This window comes from Entelurus aequoreus, linkage group LG08 (assembly GCF_033978785.1).
Source record: "Entelurus aequoreus isolate RoL-2023_Sb linkage group LG08, RoL_Eaeq_v1.1, whole genome shotgun sequence".
Taxonomy (NCBI): Eukaryota; Metazoa; Chordata; class Actinopteri; order Syngnathiformes; family Syngnathidae; genus Entelurus; species Entelurus aequoreus.
Window position 1 is genome coordinate 67,361,562 of NC_084738.1, and position 22,033 is coordinate 67,383,594.

At 35.1% G+C, this 22,033-nt stretch overlaps 2 protein-coding genes across 4 annotated transcripts in view; one reads left to right on the forward strand and one right to left on the reverse strand.

Annotated features, from left to right (window-relative positions):
- Positions 1–17,740, forward strand: part of mrrf (mitochondrial ribosome recycling factor) — a 45,317-nt gene extending 27,577 nt beyond the window's left edge. For 2 of the 3 annotated variants that reach the window (XM_062057135.1, XM_062057136.1), the window contains exons 6-8: positions 3,066–3,157; positions 17,241–17,400; positions 17,484–17,739. In XM_062057135.1, coding sequence (XP_061913119.1) covers positions 3,066–3,157; positions 17,241–17,400; positions 17,484–17,561 — 330 coding nt within the window. In that variant the 3' untranslated portion in view covers positions 17,562–17,739. Of the gene's footprint in view, positions 1–3,065; positions 3,158–17,240; positions 17,401–17,483 lie in introns of all 3 variants that reach the window. The other variant, XM_062057137.1, reaches the window with a different exon arrangement.
- si:ch211-243g18.2 (uncharacterized protein LOC559906 homolog) overlaps positions 1–22,033 on the reverse strand; it is a 237,527-nt gene that overhangs the window by 194,361 nt on the left and 21,133 nt on the right. The gene's annotated exons all lie outside the window — the stretch shown is intronic.

Sequence of the window (22,033 nt, forward strand, 5' to 3'; positions counted from 1 at the left end):
AGTGTTAAATAAAATCAGTCCCTTGGGCACAAAACTGGAAATAATACTGCTCTCCAAAAAGTGCACTTCTGCTGCTATTTGACATAACTGTTTGTTATGATGCTTTGACATTTTTGCACTTTATTTCTTTATTGAAAGAAAATTCTATGAAGAGAAAAGTTGTTTGCAAATGTGGTTACAATGCTAAAAAATGAAAAGTTAAAGCTAAAAAAAGAAATACACTTTATTGAGTTAACATTATTTCTTTATAGGGGGGGAAGATGTGATGAGCTAGGGCGGGGGTCGGCAACCCGCGGCTCTAGAGCCGCATGCGGCTCTTTGGCGCCGCCCTAGTGGCTCTCTGGAGATTTTTCAAAAATGTATGAAGAATGGAAAAAGATGAGGGGGAAAAAAATCTATTTTTTTGTTTTAGTATGGTTTCTGTAGGAGGACAAACATGACACAAACCTCCGTAATTGTTATAAATCACACTGTTTATATTAAACATGCTTCACTGATTCCAGTATTTGGCGAGCGCCGTTTTGTCCTACTTATTTTGGCGGTCCTTGAACTCACCGTGTAGTTTGTTTACATGCATAACTTTCTCCGACTTTCTAGGACGTGTTTTATGCCACTTCTTTTTCTGTCTCATTTTGTCCACCACACTTTTAACGTTGTGCATGAGTGCACAAAGGTGAGTTTTGTTGATGTTATTGACTTGTGTGGAGTGCTAATCAGACATATTTGGTCACTGCATGACTGCAAGCTAATCGATGCTAACATGCTATTTAGGCTAGCGATATGTATATATTGCAGCATTATGCCTCATTTGTATGTATATTTGAGGTCATTTAGTTTCCTTTAAGTCCTCTTAATTACATTTATATCTCATGACACATGTAATATGGCTTTTAATTTTTTGCGGCTCCAGATAGATTTGTTTTTGTATTTTTGGTCCAATATGGCTCTTTCAACATTTTGGGTTGCCGACCCCTGAGCTAGGGAATATAACAACTACACTACCCAGCATGCAACGGGAGTGACGAGCATGCGCGGTAGCCCTGAAAAGTGTTGCATGTCGTCACCCGTGAAAGTAAACGTCAAGAACTCAGCCAACACGCCTCGTCTGCATTATTTATAATTAGACAGACAACACATATACAGTGTGATTTTGTTTTGTTTACAAGGAAAGAAAAACAAAAGTTAAAAAAGGGAGATATATGTTGTATATATATGTATGTGCTGCGGTTGCTTTAAGAACGTTGCGACAGCTGCCGTAAACGAGGTACGTTGCTAGCCTGGTTGCTATGTTTCCGGTTGGTCGTAAAAGTGTTCGTCATGTGTTTGTACCCTGCTCAAATCTCTCAGTAAAGTTATTCATTGGATTATACCTTTTGTTTTGAACTTTATTACACCTCTGAGCGCTTTTTCCCGTCCATTTTTTTCCTGCTTTCGCTATCTGTGCCTAATGACTGAGGTACGTGACGCCATTTCTTGTGATGTCACGCGGAGCATTTCTGGTCGGGACGGGATTCGTTCCGAGGGATTCGAATAAAGAACCAACTATTTTCTTTACTATAGTGGTCTCGATAACGGGTACCGGTTCTCAAAAAGGGATTCGAGTCCGAGGACTCGGTTCTTTTCTTATCGAACAACCGGGAAAACCGGTTTCGAGTATCATCCCTAGTGGGGGGTGTTATTTTTGAAAGAATGACCAAAAATGTAATCATCTGGGGCCGTACTTATCAAGCTTCTGAGAGTGCCATTTTACACTTAAGTCCTGAGAATTTGCGAAATTTAGTCCTACTCTCAAACTTAAGAATAAAAGCTTTTTATCAACGTTCTTAAGTCTAAGAATCACTCCTACTCTCCACGATATTTAAGAGACCTTCAGAGGTGTCTTAAGTGGTTAGGAGTTGCCAGCAGGGGATGGCACTGAGGCGAGAGAGACGTGCGCGAACATTCAGGGAGCGGAACGATGTTCTGGATTTGTTTGATGACGAGCAGCTGGTCAAACGGTATCGTTTAGACAGAGCGGGTATTATTTTTGTCACAGATTTAATACTTTTCGATTCCATGTTGATTTCTGCATGTGTCTGCAGTGGGCTAGTATATATAGAGCCACCCACACCAGTTTCAAATTAGTTGCCTAATTTATGAATTGGAAAGAAAATGCTATGACAGTAGCGTATGTGTGTGGCCGTGAGGTGAGTGACGTCAGTGAGTGTGTGGGCGATAGAAGAGAGGGAGCGGTAGCGTGAGTGCCGGCGGGGACTAGTTTGTTTTGTATTATTTTGTAGTTTATTGTCAAAATATACACTCCCATTGTCCACTTAAATATTTCCAAGATATTTCTTTATTCTTAGACAACGGATTCCCTTCCGTGATTGGTCATTTCTATGGACATAGAAATGACGTCACCTAAAATTCCGTTTACGGCACATAATAATGTCGTAATTCAGCTCTGAGTGTGACACTTAAGATTCAGTCCTACACTTCGCTGAAAGTGTGAGTAAGACGCTTGATAACTAACTTTTAAGTGCAGCTTTCAGCGAAGAATTGATTTACTCTTAAGTCAACTCTTAGCAGACTTCTTAGGAGTAATTCTGAGAAGCTTGATAAGTACGGCCCCTGGAGAATAAAGTTGAATATAAGGTTTTAAGAATGTAACTTTACCAAAAGTGTGATTTTATTCAAACTGCTTTGTCTCAGACAAACTTTTATGTCAACACTTTGACTCCTTTTCTTTTCACTCTGGCCCTTTTAGTGTGTGTGTGTGTGTGTGTGTGTGCGTGTGTGTGTGTGCGCGCGCGTGCGCGTCACACAAGCAGACACCCTTGTAGGGTCACCCTGGCAGGGTCAGCACCCTGCCCTGCAACCTCTCAGTCCTCTCCCCCAGGACTTGGTGCTGACAGTGGCCCAGGGCACTTCCATGGTGCACACACACACACACACACACACACACACACACACACACACACACACACACACACACACACACACACACACACCTTAATGGTTGCCAGCTGGAGAAAGAGCACTACCTGCAGTCGTAACCCCTCCCCCTCCCCCCCACTTCTGTTCAGGCGACAGCGGCGGCCGCCCGTGCCCTGAGAGAGAGCAGCATGAAGCTCAACCCTGAGGTGGACGGGTCCTTCATTAAGGTGCTGGTCCCTAAGTGAGTCTCCCTCGTCCATCCACCACGTAACTACTCCACTCTATCCTGCACACAGGGAGTCTTTTATTTTGAAAAAGCCACCCGTCCCCAAGTGCATGTCCTGTGTTTGTCCATCTCCCACGTTTATTTTTAAGATAGGGCGCACAAAACAATCGATTCACATTCAGATTGTGATTTTTATTCAAATTTTTCAAAAATCAATTAAACATTTTTTTTGTATAAAAAAAAAAGTGTCAAAATTAAGACATGTGATTAATTAAATTGATAATTTATAAACATAGATTATTAGCAGTTTATTTTTAAGATAGGGCGCACAAAACAATCGATTCACATTCAGATTGTGATTTTTAGTGTCAAAATTAAGATGTGATTAATTACAAAAAATATCTCATTAATCATGTATAAACACAGATTATTAGCACAGTTTATTTTTAAGATAGGGCGCATAAAAAATCAATTGACACCCGAGTCGCAATTTTTATTCATCTTGATTCTAAATCGCTTAAAAATTTTCTAAAATGTCTTTAAAAAATAATTTTGTTTTTAAATTGTATTTGTTTTTTTAATTAAGATTGTCAAAGTTAACACTTAATTAATCATAAAAAAATAATCTCATTATTCATGTATAAACACAGATTATTATCACTGTTTATTTTTAAGATAGGGCGCACAAAAAATTGGATTCACATTCAGATTGTGATTTTTATTCAAATTTTTCAAAAATCAATTAAACATTTTTTTTGTATAAAAAAAAAGTGTCAAAATTAAGACATGTGATTAATTAAATTTATCATTTATAAACATAGATTATTAGCAGTTTATTTTTAAGATAGAGCGCACAAAAAATCAATTGACATCCGAATCACAATTTTTATTAATCTTGATTCTAAATCGATTCAAAATTTAAAAAAATGTTTTTAAAAAATATTTGGTTTTTAAATTTTAAATTTTTTTTTTTTTTAATTAAGATTGTCAAAATTAACACTTGATTAATCACAAAAAAATGATCTCATTATTCATGTATAAACACAGATTATTAGCAGTTTATTTTTAAAATAGGGCGCACAAAAAAAATCGATTCCCATTCAGATTGCGATTTTTATTCATCTCGATTCTAGATCGATTCAAATCTTTCAAAAATCAATTCAAAAAATTTTTTCATTTAAAAGAAAAAAGTGTCAAAATTAAGACGTGATTAATTACAAAAAATATCTCATTAATCATGTATAAACACAGATTAATAGCACAGTTTATTTTTAAGATAGGGCGCACAAAAAATCAATTGACATCCTAGTCGCAATTTTTATTCATCTTGATTCTAAATCGCTTAAAATTTTTCTAAAATGTCTTTAAAAAAGAATTTTGTTTTTAAATTGTATTTGTTTTTTTAATTAAGATTGTCAAAGTTAACACTTGATTAATCATAAAAAAATAATCTCATTATTCATGTATAAACACAGATTATTAGCAGTTTATTTTTAAAATAGGGCGCACAAAAAAAATCGATTCCCATTCAGATTGCGATTTTTATTCATCTCGATTCTAGATCGATTCAAATCTTTCAAAAATCAATTCAAAAATTTTTTTCATTTAAAAGAAAAAAGTGTCAAAATTAAGACGTGATTAATTACAAAAAATATCTCATTAATCATGTATAAACACAGATTATTAGCACAGTTTATTTTTAAGATAGGGCGCACAAAAAATCAATTGACATCCTAGTCGCAATTTTTATTCATCTTGATTCTAAATCGCTTAAAATTTTTCTAAAATGTCTTTAAAAAAGAATTTTGTTTTTAAATTGTATTTGTTTTTTTAATTAAGATTGTCAAAGTTAACACTTGATTAATCATAAAAAAATAATCTCATTATTCATGTATAAACACAGATTATTAGCACATCTTATTTTTAAGATAGGGCACACAAAAAATTGGATTCACATTCAGATTGCGATTTTTATTGACATTTTTCAAAAATCAATTAAACATTTTTTTTGTATTAAAAAAAAGTGTCAAAATTAAGACATGTGATTAATTAAATTTATCATTTATAAACATAGATTATTAGCAGTTTATTTTTAAGATAGGGCGCACAAAAAATCAATTGACATCCGAATCACAATTTGTATTAATCTTGATCCTAAATCGATTCAAAATTTAAAAAATGTTTTTAAAAAAGTATTTGGTTTTTAGATTTTTAAATTATTTTTTTTTAATCAAGATTGTCAAAATTAACACTTGATTAATCACAAAAAAATGATCTCATTATTCATGTATAAACACAGATTATTAGCAGTTTATTTTTAAAATAGGGCGCACAAAAAAAATCGGTTCCCATTCAGATTGCGATTTTTATTCATCTCGATTCTAGATCGATTCAAATCTTCCAAAAATCAATTCAACATTTTTTTTAATTTAAAAGAAAAAAGTGTCAGAATTAAGACGTGATTAATTACAAAAAATATCTCATTAATCATGTATAAACACAGATTATTAGCACAGTTTATTTTTAAAATAGGGCGCACAAAAAATCAATTGACGGATTATCCGAGTCGCAATTTTTATTCATCTTGATTCTAAATCGCTTAAAAATGTTCTAAAATGTCTTTAAAAAAGAATTTTGTTTTTAAATTGTATTTGTTTTTTTAATTAAGATTGTCAAAGTTAACACTTGATTAATCATAAAAAAATAATCTCATTATTCATGTATAAACACAGATTATTAGCACAGTTTATTTTTAAGATAGGGCGCACAAAAAATTGGATTCACATTCAGATTGCGATTTTTATTGACATTTTTCAAAAATCAATTAAACATTTTTTTGTATGAAAAAAAAAGTGTCAAAATTAAGACATGTGATTAATTAAATTTATCATTTATAAACATGGATTATTAGCAGTTTATTTTTAAGATAGGGCGCACAAAAAATCAATTGACATCCGAATCACAATTTTTATTAATCTTGATTCTAAATCGATTAAAAATTTTCAAAAATGTATTTAAAAAAGTATTTTATTTTTAGATTTATTTTTTTTAATTAAGATTGTCAAAGTTAACACGTTAATCACAAAAAAATCATCTAATTATTCTTGTATAAACACAGATTATTAGCACAGTTTATTTTTAAGATAGGGCGCATAAAATAATTGATTCACATTCAGTTTGCGATTTTTATTCAAATTTTTCAAAAATCAATTAAACATTTTTTTTTCAATGAAAAAAAAATAGTGTAAAAATTAAATGTGATTAATTACAAAAATATCTCATTTATCATTTATAGATATAGATAATTAGCACAGTTTATTTTTAAGATAGGGTGCACAAAAAATCAATTGACATCCGAATCGCAATTTTTATTCATCTTGATTCTAAATCGATTAAAATTTTCAAAAATGTATTTAAAAAATAATTTTGTTTTTAGATTTATTTTTAATTTTTTTTAATTAAGATTGTCAAAATTAACACGTTAATCACAAAAAAATCATCTCATTATTCATGTATAAACACAGATTATTAGTGCAGTTTATTTTTAGATAGGGTGCACAAAAAATAATTGACATCCGAATTGCAATTTTTAAATTTTTAAACATTTTTTTGGAATAATTTTTTTTTTAAAAGTGTCAAAATTAAAACGTGATTAATTACAAAACATATCTCATTAATCATTTATAAACATAAGATTATTAGCACAGTTTATTTTTAAGATAGGTCGCAGAAAAAAATCGATTCACCTTCAGATTGCGATTTTTATTCAAATTTTTCAAAAATCAATTAAACTTTTTTTTTGATAAAAGAAAAAAAAGTGTCAAAATTAAGACGTCATTAATTTAAAAAAAATATCTCATTTATCATAGATTATTAGCACAGTTTATTTTTAAGATAGGGTGCACAAAAAAATCAATTGACATCCGAATCGCAATTTTTATTAAACTTGATTCTAAATCGATTCAAAATTTTCAAAAATGTATTTAAAAAAATAATTTTGTTTTTAGATTTTTTATTTTTTTTTAATTAAGACACTCGATTAATCACACAAAAAATCTTCTCATTATTCATGTATAAACACAGATTATTAGCACAGTTTATTTTTAAAATAGGGCGCACAAAAAATGACGTTAATCAGAACATTATAAGAATAATGTTGTATTTTTATGAGAATAAATGAGCAATTTTACAGGAAAATGTGTAATCGGGGGGGGAAAAAAGAATAAAGTCACGATTTTATGAGACCAAAAATTTAATTTGGGGAAAAATAATATTTATGTCAACAAAGTTGTTGGATGATTGTCAAATCTGATGAGAATAAAGTCGCACTTTTATGTGGAAAATGTTGTAATGTGTGAGAAAACAAGAGTCATTTAAAAAAAAAGGTCTTCATTTTATGGGATTAAAATGTCAAATGTGAAAAAAATATCTAAAGGAGAATTAAGTTGTTAAAGTAGCAAATTTATGTGAAAAATGTTGCAATATTGTGTGAAAAAAGTGTTATTTTCAAAAGAATGAAGTCACAATTTAACAGCACCAAAATATCATACTCTGTATGTTTAGATCATAAAAAAAATAATAACATTTTGAGTTTTTTTATAGAATATATTGTCAGTTTTACAAGAATAAAGTTGTTATTCTAGATGTTTTTACCTATAGGGTAATAAAGTTATATTATTCAGCAAAAACATTAACATGAATCAAGTCACACATTTGACAAGAAACATTTCATATTTTGGAAAAATTATATTTAGTTTAATGTAGTTGTTACTTTGTAATAAAAAAGTTGTCATTTTTTTGTGAATAAAGTAGCAAATTTATCTGAAAAACGCTGTAATATCGTTTGAGAAAACACAAATGTTTTATTTTGAAAATACGGTTGCAATTTTTCGAGGCAAAAATATAACATGTGGAAAAATCATATTTAAATTGTAAAAGTAGCAAATTGTCAATAAAAATGTCGTAACATTGAAGTGTTATTTTCTAAAGAACGACGTCACAATTTAAACAAGACAAATATAATATTCTGTATATTCAAATAACGAAGGGGAAAAAAATTACATTTTAATTTATTTATTTTTTAAGAATAAAGTCTCAATTTTACAAGAATAAAGTTTTGTTATTCCGAATGTTCGTATATTTTTATTTTTGTGGAGAATAAAGTTGATAAATTGACGGCGGACAAATAAGGACATGCTACTATTAGCATTAGCTAAATAATGACATGCTACTATTAGCATTAGCTAAATAAGGACATGCTACTATTAGCATTAGCCAAATAAGGACATGCTACTATTAGCATTAGCTAAATAATGACATGCTACTATTAGCATTAGCTAAATAACGACATGCTACTATTAGCATTAGCTAAATAATGACATGCTACTATTAGCATTAGCTAAATAACGACTTGCTACTATTAGCATTAGCCAAATAAGGACATGCTACTATTAGCATTAGCCAAATAAGGACATGCTACTATTAGCATTAGCTAAATAAGGACATGCTACTATTAGCATTAGCCAAATAAGGACATGCTACTATTAGCATTAGCTAAATAACAACATGCTACTATTAGCATTAGCTAAATAACAACATGCTACTATTAGCATTAGCTAAATAACGACATGCTACTATTAGCATTAGCCAAATAAGGACATGCTACTATTAGCATTAGCTAAATAAGGACATGCTACTATTAGCATTAGCCAAATAAGGACATGCTACTATTAGCATTAGCCAAATAAGGACATGCTACTATTAGCATTAGCTAAATAAGGACATGCTACTATTAGCATTAGCTAAATAACGACATGCTACTATTAGCATTAGCTAAATAACGACATGCTACTATTAGCATTAGCTAAATAAGGACATGCTACTATTAGCATTAGCCAAATAAGGACATGCTACTATTAGCATTAGCTAAATAAGGACATGCTACTATTAGCATTAGCCAAATAAGGACATGCTACTATTAGCATTAGCCAAATAAGGACATGCTACTATTAGCATTAGCCAAATAAGGACATGCTACTATTAGCATTAGCCAAATAAGGACATGCTACTATTAGCATTAGCCAAAAGTGGATAATACGCAGGCTGCTTGTTTCCATCAGAGAACGTCCTCATTTGCATAAAACATGCGCGGCGTATCCGCAGGCATGCGCGGCGGCAGCAGGTGTTATGGCGGCGACACGCGTCAGACCCGCCCCGCCCCCTCCCCTCCCCCGCTGCCTCCAATCAGTCTGGGCGAGCGGCAGATTTGCATTTCCAAAGAGACGATGGCGGCCTTGATTTGGCGAGCCAATCAGTAATTATGCGTATTGTTGGCGGTAAATACTGACTTGTTTGCAAATAGAGGCGGGAGAAAAGGCCAATTAGGGAGAAAAGGAGCGGAGTGAGTGATTAAAACAAGCAAGGTGATTGCAGAGTTGCAACCTGCACAAAACAACTTTTAAATCTTTTAAAATATTTAAAAAAAAAAAAAAATTGATATCAGACATCGCTCTGGTATCAGCAAGACAACACGCATGTAGGGGCCGGGCGATGAAACGATATTTATGGCCAAAGACACGTAGTCGATATCAATACAGAGTAAAAAGTAAGGCTACACTCCCAAAATGCGCTAGCTCGATGCTAATTTACATTGGATTTGCCATTGACAGGCTACTATTAGCATTAGCGATTTTACACGGCGATTTCAGCGCCTCCAAATTTGGTCACGGAAACTACAAGTCAGGTGATTGTTGCAACCAATCAGCTGCGGTGTAGCGGCCGCATTACTTAGTGTAAACACTTTGTAGGGCGCAACATAGCATTTAAACTGGTGTGGGAAAAGCTACTTTCTTTTTAGACAACATGGCACTGATAACCTAAACAATGCTGCCACCTAATGTCTTGGAAGTGCAACTGCACTTAATGGTATCACTTACCATAATCACACCATTTTAAATGTTACATGATCAAGTCCGATACAGGAAACATGTGGGTGAATAAAAGTGTTTACACTGACATGATCAAGTCTGATACAGGGGACATGTGGATAAATAGAATTGTAGTGTTTACACTGACATGAACAAGTCTGATACAGGTGACATGTGGGTAAATAAAATAGAATTGTAGTGTTTACACTGACATGATCAAGTCTGATACAGGTGACATGTGGATAAATAGAATTGTAGTGTTTACACTGACATGAACAAGTCTGATACAGGTGACATGTGGATAAATAGAATTGTAGTGTTTACACTGACATGATCAAGTCTGATACAGGTGACATGTGGGTAAATAAAATAGAATTGTAGTGTTTACACTGACATGAACAAGTCTGATACAGGTGTGTAAATAAAATAGAATTGTAGTGTTTACACTGACATGATCAAGTCTGATACAGGTGACATGTGGGTAAATAGAATTATAGTGTTTACACTGACATGAACAAGTCTGATACAGGTGACATGTGGGTAAATAGAATTGTAGTGTTTACACTGACATGATCAAGTCTGATACAGGGGACATGTGGATAAATAGAATTGTAGTGTTTACACTGACATGAACAAGTCTGATACAGGTGACATGTGGGTAAATAAAATAGAATTGTAGTGTTTACACTGACATGATCAAGTCTGATACAGGTGACATGTGGATAAATAGAATTGTAGTGTTTACACTGACATGATCAAGTCTGATACAGGGGACATGTGGATAAATAGAATTGTAGTGTTTACACTGACATGAACAAGTCTGATACAGGTGACATGTGGGTAAATAGAATTGTAGTGTTTACACTGACATGAACAAGTCTGATACAGGTGACATGTGGGTAAATAGAATTGTAGTGTTTACACCGACATGATCAAGTCTGATACAGGTGACATGTGGCTAAATAGAATTGTAGTGTTTACACTGACATGAACAAGTCTGATACAGGTGACATAGAATTGTAGTGTTTACACTGACATGATCAAGTCTGATACAGGTGACATGTGGGTAAATAGAATTGTAGTGTTTACACTGACATGATCAAGTCTGATACAGGTGACATGTGGGTAAATAGAATTGTAGTGTTTACACTGACATGAACAAGTCTGATACAGGTGACATGTGAGTAAATAGAATTGTAGTGTTTACACTGACATGATCAAGTCTGATACAGGTGACATGTGGATAAATAGAATTGTAGTGTTTACACTGACATGATCAAGTCTGATACAGGTGACATGTGGGTAAATAAAATAGAATTGTAGTGTTTACACTGACATGATCAAGTCTGATACAGGTGACATGTGGGTAAATAGAATTGTAGTGTTTACACTGACATGATCAAGTCTGATACAGGTGACATGTGGCTAAATAGAATTGTAGTGTTTACACTGACATGAACAAGTCTGATACAGGTGACATGTGGGTAAATAAAATAGAATTGTAGTGTTTACACTGACATGATCAAGTCTGATACAGGTGACATGTGGGTAAATAAAATACAATTGTAGTGTTTACACTGACATGATCAAGTCTGATACAGGTGACATGTGGGTAAATAGAATTGTAGTGTTTACACTGACATGATCAAGTCTGATACAGATGACATGTGGGTAAATAAAAGTGTTTACACTGACATGATCAAGTCTGATACAGGTGACATGTGGGTAAATAGAATTGTAGTGTTTACACTGACATGATCAAGTCTGATACAGGTGACATGTGGGTCAATAGAATTGTAGTGTTTACACTGACATGATCAAGTCTGATACAGATGACATGTGGGTAAATAAAAGTGTTTACACTGACATGATCAAGTCTGATACAGGTGACATGTGGGTAAATAGAATTGTAGTGTTTACACTGACATGATCAAGTCTGATACAGGTGACATGTGGGTAAATAAAATATAATTGTAGTGTTTACACTGACATGATCAAGTCTGATACAGGGGACATGTGGATGAATAGAATTGTAGTGTTTACACTGACATGAACAAGTCTGATACAGGGGACATGTGGATAAATAGAATTGTAGTGTTTACACTGACATGAACAAGTCTGATACAGGGGACATGTGGATAAATAGAATTGTAGTGTTTACACTGACATGATCAAGTCTGATACAGGGGACATGTGGATAAATAGAATTGTAGTGTTTACACTGACATGATCAAGTCTGATACAGGTGACATGTGGGTAAATAGAATTGTAGTGTTTACACTGACATGAACAAGTCTGATACAGGGGACATGTGGATAAATAGAATTGTAGTGTTTACACTGACATGATCAAGTCTGATACAGGTGACATGTGGGTAAATAGAATTGTAGTGTTTACACTGACATGATCAAGTCTGATACAGGGGACATGTGGATGAATAGAATTGTAGTGTTTACACTGACATGAACAAGTCTGATACAGGGGACATGTGGATAAATAGAATTGTAGTGTTTACACTGACATGAACAAGTCTGATACAGGGGACATGTGGATAAATAGAATTGTAGTGTTTACACTGACATGATCAAGTCTGATAAAGGTGACATGTGGGTAAATAGAATTGTAGTGTTTACACTGACATGATCAAGTCTGATACAGGGGACATGTGGATAAATAGAATTGTAGTGTTTACACTGACATGATCAAGTCTGATACAGGTGACATGTGGGTAAATAGAATTGTAGTGTTTACACTGACATGAACAAGTCTGATACAGGGGACATGTGGATAAATAGAATTGTAGTGTTTACACTGACATGATCAAGTCTGATACAGGTGACATGTGGGTAAATAGAATTGTAGTGTTTACACTGACATGATCAAGTCTGATACAGGGGACATGTGGATGAATAGAATTGTAGTGTTTACACTGACATGAACAAGTCTGATACAGGGGACATGTGGATAAATAGAATTGTAGTGTTTACACTGACATGAACAAGTCTGATACAGGGGACATGTGGATAAATAGAATTGTAGTGTTTACACTGACATGATCAAGTCTGATACAGGTGACATGTGGGTAAATAGAATTGTAGTGTTTACACTGACATGATCAAGTCTGATACAGGGGACATGTGGATGAATAGAATTGTAGTGTTTACACTGACATGAACAAGTCTGATACAGGGGACATGTGGATAAATAGAATTGTAGTGTTTACACTGACATGAACAAGTCTGATACAGGGGACATGTGGATAAATAGAATTGTAGTGTTTACACTGACATGAACAAGTCTGATACAGGGGACATGTGGATAAATAGAATTGTAGTGTTTACACTGACATGATCAAGTCTGATACAGGTGACATGTGGATAAATAGAATTGTAGTGTTTACACTGACATGATCAAGTCTGATACAGGTGACATGTGGGTAAATAAAATAGAATTGTAGTGTTTACACTGACATGATCAAGTCTGATACAGGTGACATGTGGGTAAATAGAATTGTAGTGTAAACACTGACATGATCAAGTCTGATACAGGTGACATGTGGGTAAATAGAATTGTAGTGTTTACACTGACATGATCAAGTCTGATACAGGTGACATGTGGGTAAATAAAATAGAATTGTAGTGTTTACACTGACATGATCAAGTCTGATACAGGTGACATGTGGGTAAATAAAATAGAATTGTAGTGTTTACACTGACATGATCAAGTCTGATACAGGGGACATGTGGATAAATAGAATTGTAGTGTTTACACTGACATGAACAAGTCTGATACAGGGGACATGTGGATAAATAGAATTGTAGTGTTTACACTGACATGAACAAGTCTGATACAGGGGACATGTGGATAAATAGAATTGTAGTGTTTACACTGACATGAACAAGTCTGATACAGGGGACATGTGGATAAATAGAATTGTAGTGTTTACACTGACATGATCAAGTCTGATACAGGTGACATGTGGATAAATAGAATTGTAGTGTTTACACTGACATGATCAAGTCTGATACAGGTGACATGTGGGTAAATAAAATAGAATTGTAGTGTTTACACTGACATGATCAAGTCTGATACAGGTGACATGTGGGTAAATAGAATTGTAGTGTTTACACTGACATGATCAAGTCTGATACAGGTGACATGTGGGTAAATAAAATAGAATTGTAGTGTTTACACTGACATGATCAAGTCTGATACAGGTGACATGTGGGTAAATAGAATTGTAGTGTAAACACTGACATGATCAAGTCTGATACAGGTGACATGTGGGTAAATAGAATTGTAGTGTTTACACTGACATGATCAAGTCTGATACAGGTGACATGTGGGTAAATAAAATAGAATTGTAGTGTTTACACTGACATGATCAAGTCTGATACAGGTGACATGTGGGTAAATAAAATAGAATTGTAGTGTTTACACTGACATGATCAAGTCTGATACAGGTGACATGTGGGTAAATAGAATTGTAGTGTTTACACTGACATGATCAAGTCTGATACAGGTGACATGTGGATAAATATAATTGTAGTGTTTACACTGACATGAACAAGTCTGATACAGGTGAGATAGAATTGTAGTGTTTACACTGACATGATCAAGTCTGATACAGGTGACATGTGGGTAAATAGAATTGTAGTGTTTACACTGACATGATCAAGTCTGATACAGGTGACATGTGGGTAAATAAAATAGAATTGTAGTGTTTACACTGACATGAACAAGTCTGATACAGGTGACATAGAATTGTAGTGTTTACACTGACATGATCAAGTCTGATACAGGTGACATGTGGGTAAATAGAATTGTAGTGTTTACACTGACATGAACAAGTCTGATACAGGTGACATGTGGGTAAATAAAATAGAATTGTAGTGTTTACACTGACATGATCAAGTCTGATACAGGTGACATAGAATTGTAGTGTTTACACTGACATGAACAAGTCTGATACAGGTGACATGTGGGTAAATAGAATTGTAGTGTTTACACTGACATGATCAAGTCTGATACAGGTGACATGTGGATAAATAGAATTGTAGTGTTTACACTGACATGATCAAGTCTGATACAGGTAACATGTGGATAAATACAATTGTAGTGTTTACACTGACATGATCAGGTCTGATACAGGTGACATGTGGGTAAATAAAATAGAATTGTAGTGTTTACACTGACATGATCAAGTCTGATACAGGTGACATGTGGGTAAAAAGAATTGTAGTGTATACACTGACATGATCAAGTCTGATACAGGTGACATGTGGGTAAATAGAATTGTAGTGTATACACTGACATGATCAAGTCTGATACAGGTGACATGTGGCTGAATAGAATAGTGTTTACACTGACATGAACAAGTCTGATACAGGTGACATGTGGGTAAATAAAAGTGTTTACACTGACATGATCAAGTCTGATACAGGTGACATGTGGGTAAATACAATTGTAGTGTTTACACTGACATGATCAAGTCTGATACAGGTGACATGTGGGTAAATAGAATTGTAGTGTATACACTGACATGATCAAGTCTGATACAGGTGACATGTGGCTAAATAGAATTGTAGTGTTTACACTGACATGAACAAGTCTGATACAGGTGACATGTGGGTAAATAAAAGTGTTTACACTGACATGATCAAGTCTGATACAGGTGACATGTGGGTAAATAGAATTGTAGTGTTTACACTGACATGATCAAGTCTGATACAGGTGACATGTGGATAAATAGAATTGTAGTGTTTACACTGACATGATCAAGTCTGATACAGGTGACATGTGGGTAAATAAAATAGAATTGTAGTGTTTACACTGACATGATCAAGTCTGATACAGGTGACATGTGGGTAAATAAAATAGAATTTTAGTGTTTAGTCTGACATGAAAAAGTCTGATACAGGTGACATGTGGGTAAATAAAATAGAATTGTAGTGTTTACACTGACATGATCAAGTCTGATACAGGTGACATGTGGATAAATATAATTGTAGTGTTTACACTGACATGATCAAGTCTGATACAGGTGACATGTGGGTAAATAAAATAGAATTGTAGTGTTTAGTCTGACATGAAAAAGTCTGATACAGGTTACATGTGGGTAAATAAAATATAATTGTAGTGTTTACACTGACATGATCAAGTCTGATACAGGTGACATGTGGGTAAATAGAATTGTAGTGTATACACTGACATGATCAAGTCTGATACAGGTGACATGTGGCTAAATAGAATTGTAGTGTTTACACTGACATGAACAAGTCTGATACAGGTGACATGTGGGTAAATAAAAGTGTTTACACTGACATGATCAAGTCTGATACAGGTGACATGTGGGTAAATAGAATTGTAGTGTTTACACTGACATGATCAAGTCTGATACAGGTGACATGTGGATAAATAGAATTGTAGTGTTTACACTGACATGATCAAGTCTGATACAGGTGACATGTGGGTAAATAAAATAGAATTGTAGTGTTTACACTGACATGATCAAGTCTGATACAGGTGACATGTGGGTAAATAAAATAGAATTTTAGTGTTTAGTCTGACATGAAAAAGTCTGATACAGGTGACATGTGGGTAAATAAAATAGAATTGTAGTGTTTACACTGACATGATCAAGTCTGATACAGGTGACATGTGGATAAATATAATTGTAGTGTTTACACTGACATGATCAAGTCTGATACAGGTGACATGTGGGTAAATAAAATAGAATTGTAGTGTTTAGTCTGACATGAAAAAGTCTGATACAGGTTACATGTGGGTAAATAAAATATAATTGTAGTGTTTACACTGACATGATCAAGTCTGATACAGGTGACATGTGGGTAAATAAAATAGAATTGTAGTGTTTACACTGACATGATCAAGTCTGATACAGGTGACATGTGGGTAAATAGAATTGTAGTGTTTAGTCTGACATGAAAAAGTCCGATACAGGTGACATGTAAGTGAATAAAATAGAATTGTAGTGTTTACACTGACATGATCAAGTCTGATACAGGTGACATGTGGATAAATAAGTGTTTACACTGACATGAAAAAGTCTAATACAGGTGACATGTGGGTGAATAAAAGTGTTTACACTGACATGAACAAGTCTGATACAGGTGACATGTGGGTGAACGAGGTCTCTTCCTTCTTGGCAGAGTGACGCGTGAGCACAGAGAGAACTTGGTCAAGACGGCCAAACAGTTGAGCAACAAGGCCAAAGACTCGCTGAGGAGGGTTCGCTCCAGCGCGGTGGCGCAGGTGAAAAAGGCCAAGGAGGGACACTCGGAGGACGTTTTGAGGCTGGTGGAGAAACAGGTCCGTATCGCACGTGGGGAGCAGGAGTTGTTGTTTATGCTGCTGCTCGAGCGCGTCCTCTAGTTTGTCTCTTGTCTGGGCAGATTCAGCAAATGGCCGACTCCTTCTCGGCAGACGTGGACAACCACCTGGCAGTGAAGACCAAGGAGCTGCTCGGCTGAACTAACAGCAGGGAGCCGATATTTGACATTTTCACCTGTATCGCCATCGGCCTTTTTCTAGTCGGTATCAGCTTTTTTTTTTTCTTTTTTTTTTCCCAGCGGCAACAGAACAACATGAGCAGATACAATAAGTACACATGACAGCAGTACTTAGTATTCACACAATAAATACAAAATAACCAGGTTTTTTTCCCCATTCATTTATTCATCAAAATAATAATTTTCCCCAAATATGTTCTGATGTAGGGCCTGGCCGGGAAATCCGGTTTTTGTTTTTCTTTCTCGCCGTGGTCGCCCGCGATGCGATGGAACGACGCGACAAAAGAAAGACGCGACGACGACGACACAAAAGATATCGCCGGCAAAAATGTGAGTAAACATGTTGACAAAAATGAGATGATTCTAGAAGTAAAAAAAGAAGGCGGTGCAGCGGCTCACACATTCTCATACTTTATGTCACATCCAGGAAGAAATGTCTCAGCTATAATCTAAATTGTTTTTATTTCAATGTTGACAATATTCTTAGAAACCTTACAATGTATTAAATCCATCAAGTGATATAAAATGGAGTTATAAATGCCATATATTTACTAATTTTCTATATTTAGAAATACAAATGTATTATTTAAATGTATTATTAGGGTCCACACAGGACATATTGTCAAAGGAATCCCAAAGGGAGTCATTTTGCAATGGGACGAAAGGACACTATTGAAATTGTAAGGTTTTATTATTCTTTATTATTCTTCCGCAGCTTTGCGCACTACTGCGCCCCCCTTAACATGCTTCAAAACTCACCAAATTTTACACACACATACAAAAAGTGGTACAGACCACTTTATTAAAAAAAAACCTAACCCCAAAAATGCTCTCTAGCGCCCCCTAGGAAGTAAATTGCCTCTAACTCCCACTAGGAATGCCGTAGAGACATGAAACAAAAACCTCTATGTAGGTCTCACTTAGACCTACCTTTCATAATTTCAAATCCTCGGGCAAAAACCAACAGGAAGTTGGCAATTTCCCCTTCAAGACAAAAAATGACTAAAAACACTCATTTTTGAGCTGTAATTTGACCCCCTTAAAATACTTCAAAACTCACCAAATTTTACACACACATACAAAAAGTGGTACAGACCACTTTATTAAAAAAAAACCTAACCCCAAAAATCAAAAATGCTCTCTAGCGCCCCCTAGGAAGTAAATTGCCTCTAACTCCCACTAGGAATGCCGTAGAGACATGAAACAAAAACCTTTATGTAGGTCTCACTTAGACCTACCTTTCATAATTTCACATCCTCGGGCAAAAACCAACAGGAAGTTGGCAATTTCCCCTTCAAGACAAAAAACACTCATTTTTGAGCTGTAATTTGACCCCCTTAAAATACTTCAAAACTCACCAAATTTTACACACACATACAAAAAGTGGTACAGACCACTTTATTAAAAAAAACCTAACCCCAAAAATCAAAAATGCTCTCTAGCGCCCCCTAGAAGGTAAATTGCCTCTAACTCCCACTAGGAATGTCGTAGAGACATGAAACAAAAACCTCTATGTAGGTCTCACTTAGACCTACCTTTCATAATTTCACATCCTCGGGCAAAAACCAACAGGAAGTTGGCAATTTCCCCTTCAAGACAAAAAATGACTAAAAACACTCATTTTTGAGCTGTAATTTGACCCCCTTAAAATACTTCAAAACTCACCAAATTTTACACACACATACAAAAAGTGGTACAGACCACTTTATTAAAAAAACCTAACCCCAAAAATCAAAAATGCTCTCTAGCGCCCCCTAGGAAGTAAATTGCCTCTAACTCCCACTAGGAATGCCGTAGAGACATGAAACAAAAACCTCTATGTAGGTCTCACTTAGACCTACCTTTCATAATTCCACATCCTCGGGCAAAAACCAACAGGAAGTTGGCAATTTCCCCTTCAAGACAAAAAATGACTAAAAACACTCATTTTTGAGCTGTAATTTGACCCCCTTAAAATACTTCAAAACTCACCAAATTTTACACACACATACAAAAAGTGGTACAGACCACTTTATTAAAAAAAACCTAACCCCAAAAATCAAAAATGCTCTCTAGCGCCCCCTAGGAAGTAAATTGCCTCTAACTCCCACTAGGAATGTCGTAGAGACATGAAACAAAAACCTCCTATGTAGGTCTCACTTAGACCTACCTTTCATAGTTTCACATCCTCGGGCAAAAACCAACAGGAAGTTGGCAATTTCCCCTTCAAGACAAAAAATGACTAAAAACACTCATTTTTGAGCTGTAATTTGACCCCCTTAAAATACTTCAAAACTCACCAAATTTTACACACACATACAAAAAGTGGTACAGACCACTTTATTAAAAAAAACCTAACCCCAAAAATCAAAAATGCTCTCTAGCGCCCCCTAGAAGGTAAATTGCCTCTAACTCCCACTAGGAATGTCGTAGAGACATGAAACAAAAACCTCTATGTAGGTCTCACTTAGACCTACCTTTCATAATTTCACATCCTCGGGCAAAAACCAACAGGAAGTTGGCAATTTCCCAATCAAGACAAAAAATGACTAAAAACACTCATTTTTGAGCTGTAATTTGACCCCCTTAAAATACTTCAAAACTCACCAAATTTTACACACACATACAAAAAGTGGTACAGACCACTTTATTAAAAAAAACCTAACCCCAAAAATCAAAAATGCTCTCTAGCGCCCCCTAGGAAGTAAATTGCCTCTAACTCCCACTAGGAATGTCGTAGAGACATGAAACAAAAACCTCTATGTAGGTCTCACTTAGACCTACCTTTCATAATTTCACATCCTCGGGCAAAAACCAACAGGAAGTTGGCAATTTCCCCTTCAAGACAAAAAATGACTAAAACACTAATTTTTGAGCTGTATTTTGACCCCCTTAAAATACTTCAAAACTCACCAAATTTTACACACACATACAAAAAGTGGTACAGACCACTTTATTAAAAAAAACCTAACCCCAAAAATCAAAAATGCTCTCTAGCGCCCCCTAGGAAGTAAATTGCCTCTAACTCCCACTAGGAATGTCGTAGAGACATGAAACAAAAACCTCTATGTAGGTCTCACTTAGACCTACCTTTCATAATTTCACATCCTCGGGCAAAAACCAACAGGAAGTTGGCAATTTCCCCTTCAAGACAAAAAATTACTAAAAACACTCATTTTTGAGCTGTAATTTGACCCCCTTAAAATACTTCAAAACTCACCAAATTTTACACACACATACAAAAAGTGGTACAGACCACTTTATTAAAAAAAACCTAACCCCAAAAATCAAAAATGCTCTCTAGCGCCCCCTAGGAAGTAAATTGCTTCTAACTCCCACTAGGAATGCCGTAGAGACATGAAACAAAAACCTCCATGTAGACCTACCTTTCATAATTCCACATCCTCGGGCAAAAACCAACAGGAAGTTGGCAATTTCCCCTTCAAGACAAAAAATGACTAAAACCACTCATTTTTGAGCTGTAATTTGACCCCCTTAAAATACTTCAAAACTCACCAAAATTCTCACACACATCGGGACTGGTGGAAATTGTGATCTAAAAAAACCGAACCCCAAAACTCAAAATTGTGCTGTACATAATTTTTTTTAAAAACAGAAAAAACTGCTCCTCAGAGGAAAACTCGGACAAAACTGCTTGTAACTTCCGGTAGGAACGTCTTAGAGACATGAAACAAATACCTCTACGTAGGTCTTGCCTAGACCTACATTTCATAGATTGACATCCTTCAGCAAAAATCAACAGGAAGTTTGCTATTCCTCCTTCAAAACAACATTTTTGTTACAACCGGTCACCAAACATCAAACGTTATCTCCTCTGAGCGCGTTTGTCGTTTCGGCTTCAAACTGCTACAGGAGAGAGACTGAACCCTTCTGATTAAAAGTTGACGAAAGAGTTGTGGTGCCCATGAAGAAGTTTTAATGCTACTCTCTAGCTGCTTGACCATGGTGTCCATGAAGAAGCAATAGCAGGTGTTTCTTCACCATCGCCACCTACTGGCGCGGCATGCAGGCTACATTGGGCTCAATGTGCATGAATCTTCCTTTGAAGGAAACATCCGTCCTGTCGTCAAAAGATATTTAATGGGGTTGGTGGTCTTCCTCCTCATCAAACGTCTGTTTGTATAAAACAAGCACCCGACTGCTGTGGTGCTGGCAATATCCTGCCTGCACAAACATGGCTTCTCTCCATTACATGATTTGTGTGCGTGTGTGTGTGTGTGTGTGTGTGTGTGTGTGTGTGTGTGTGTGTGTGTGTGTAGTGCCCCCCCCCCCCCCCCACCATTAGTGTGAGTGATAATAGACTTTTCCTGTGTGCGCCACCACATTAGAGGAGGACACAAAAAGAATGTTTCTTACTCGGGTGTCTTTGTTTGAAATGGCTCTGGGGGCCATTTTAACAAACTACTTCTCCTTTCAGTCTTTTCACGTATAAA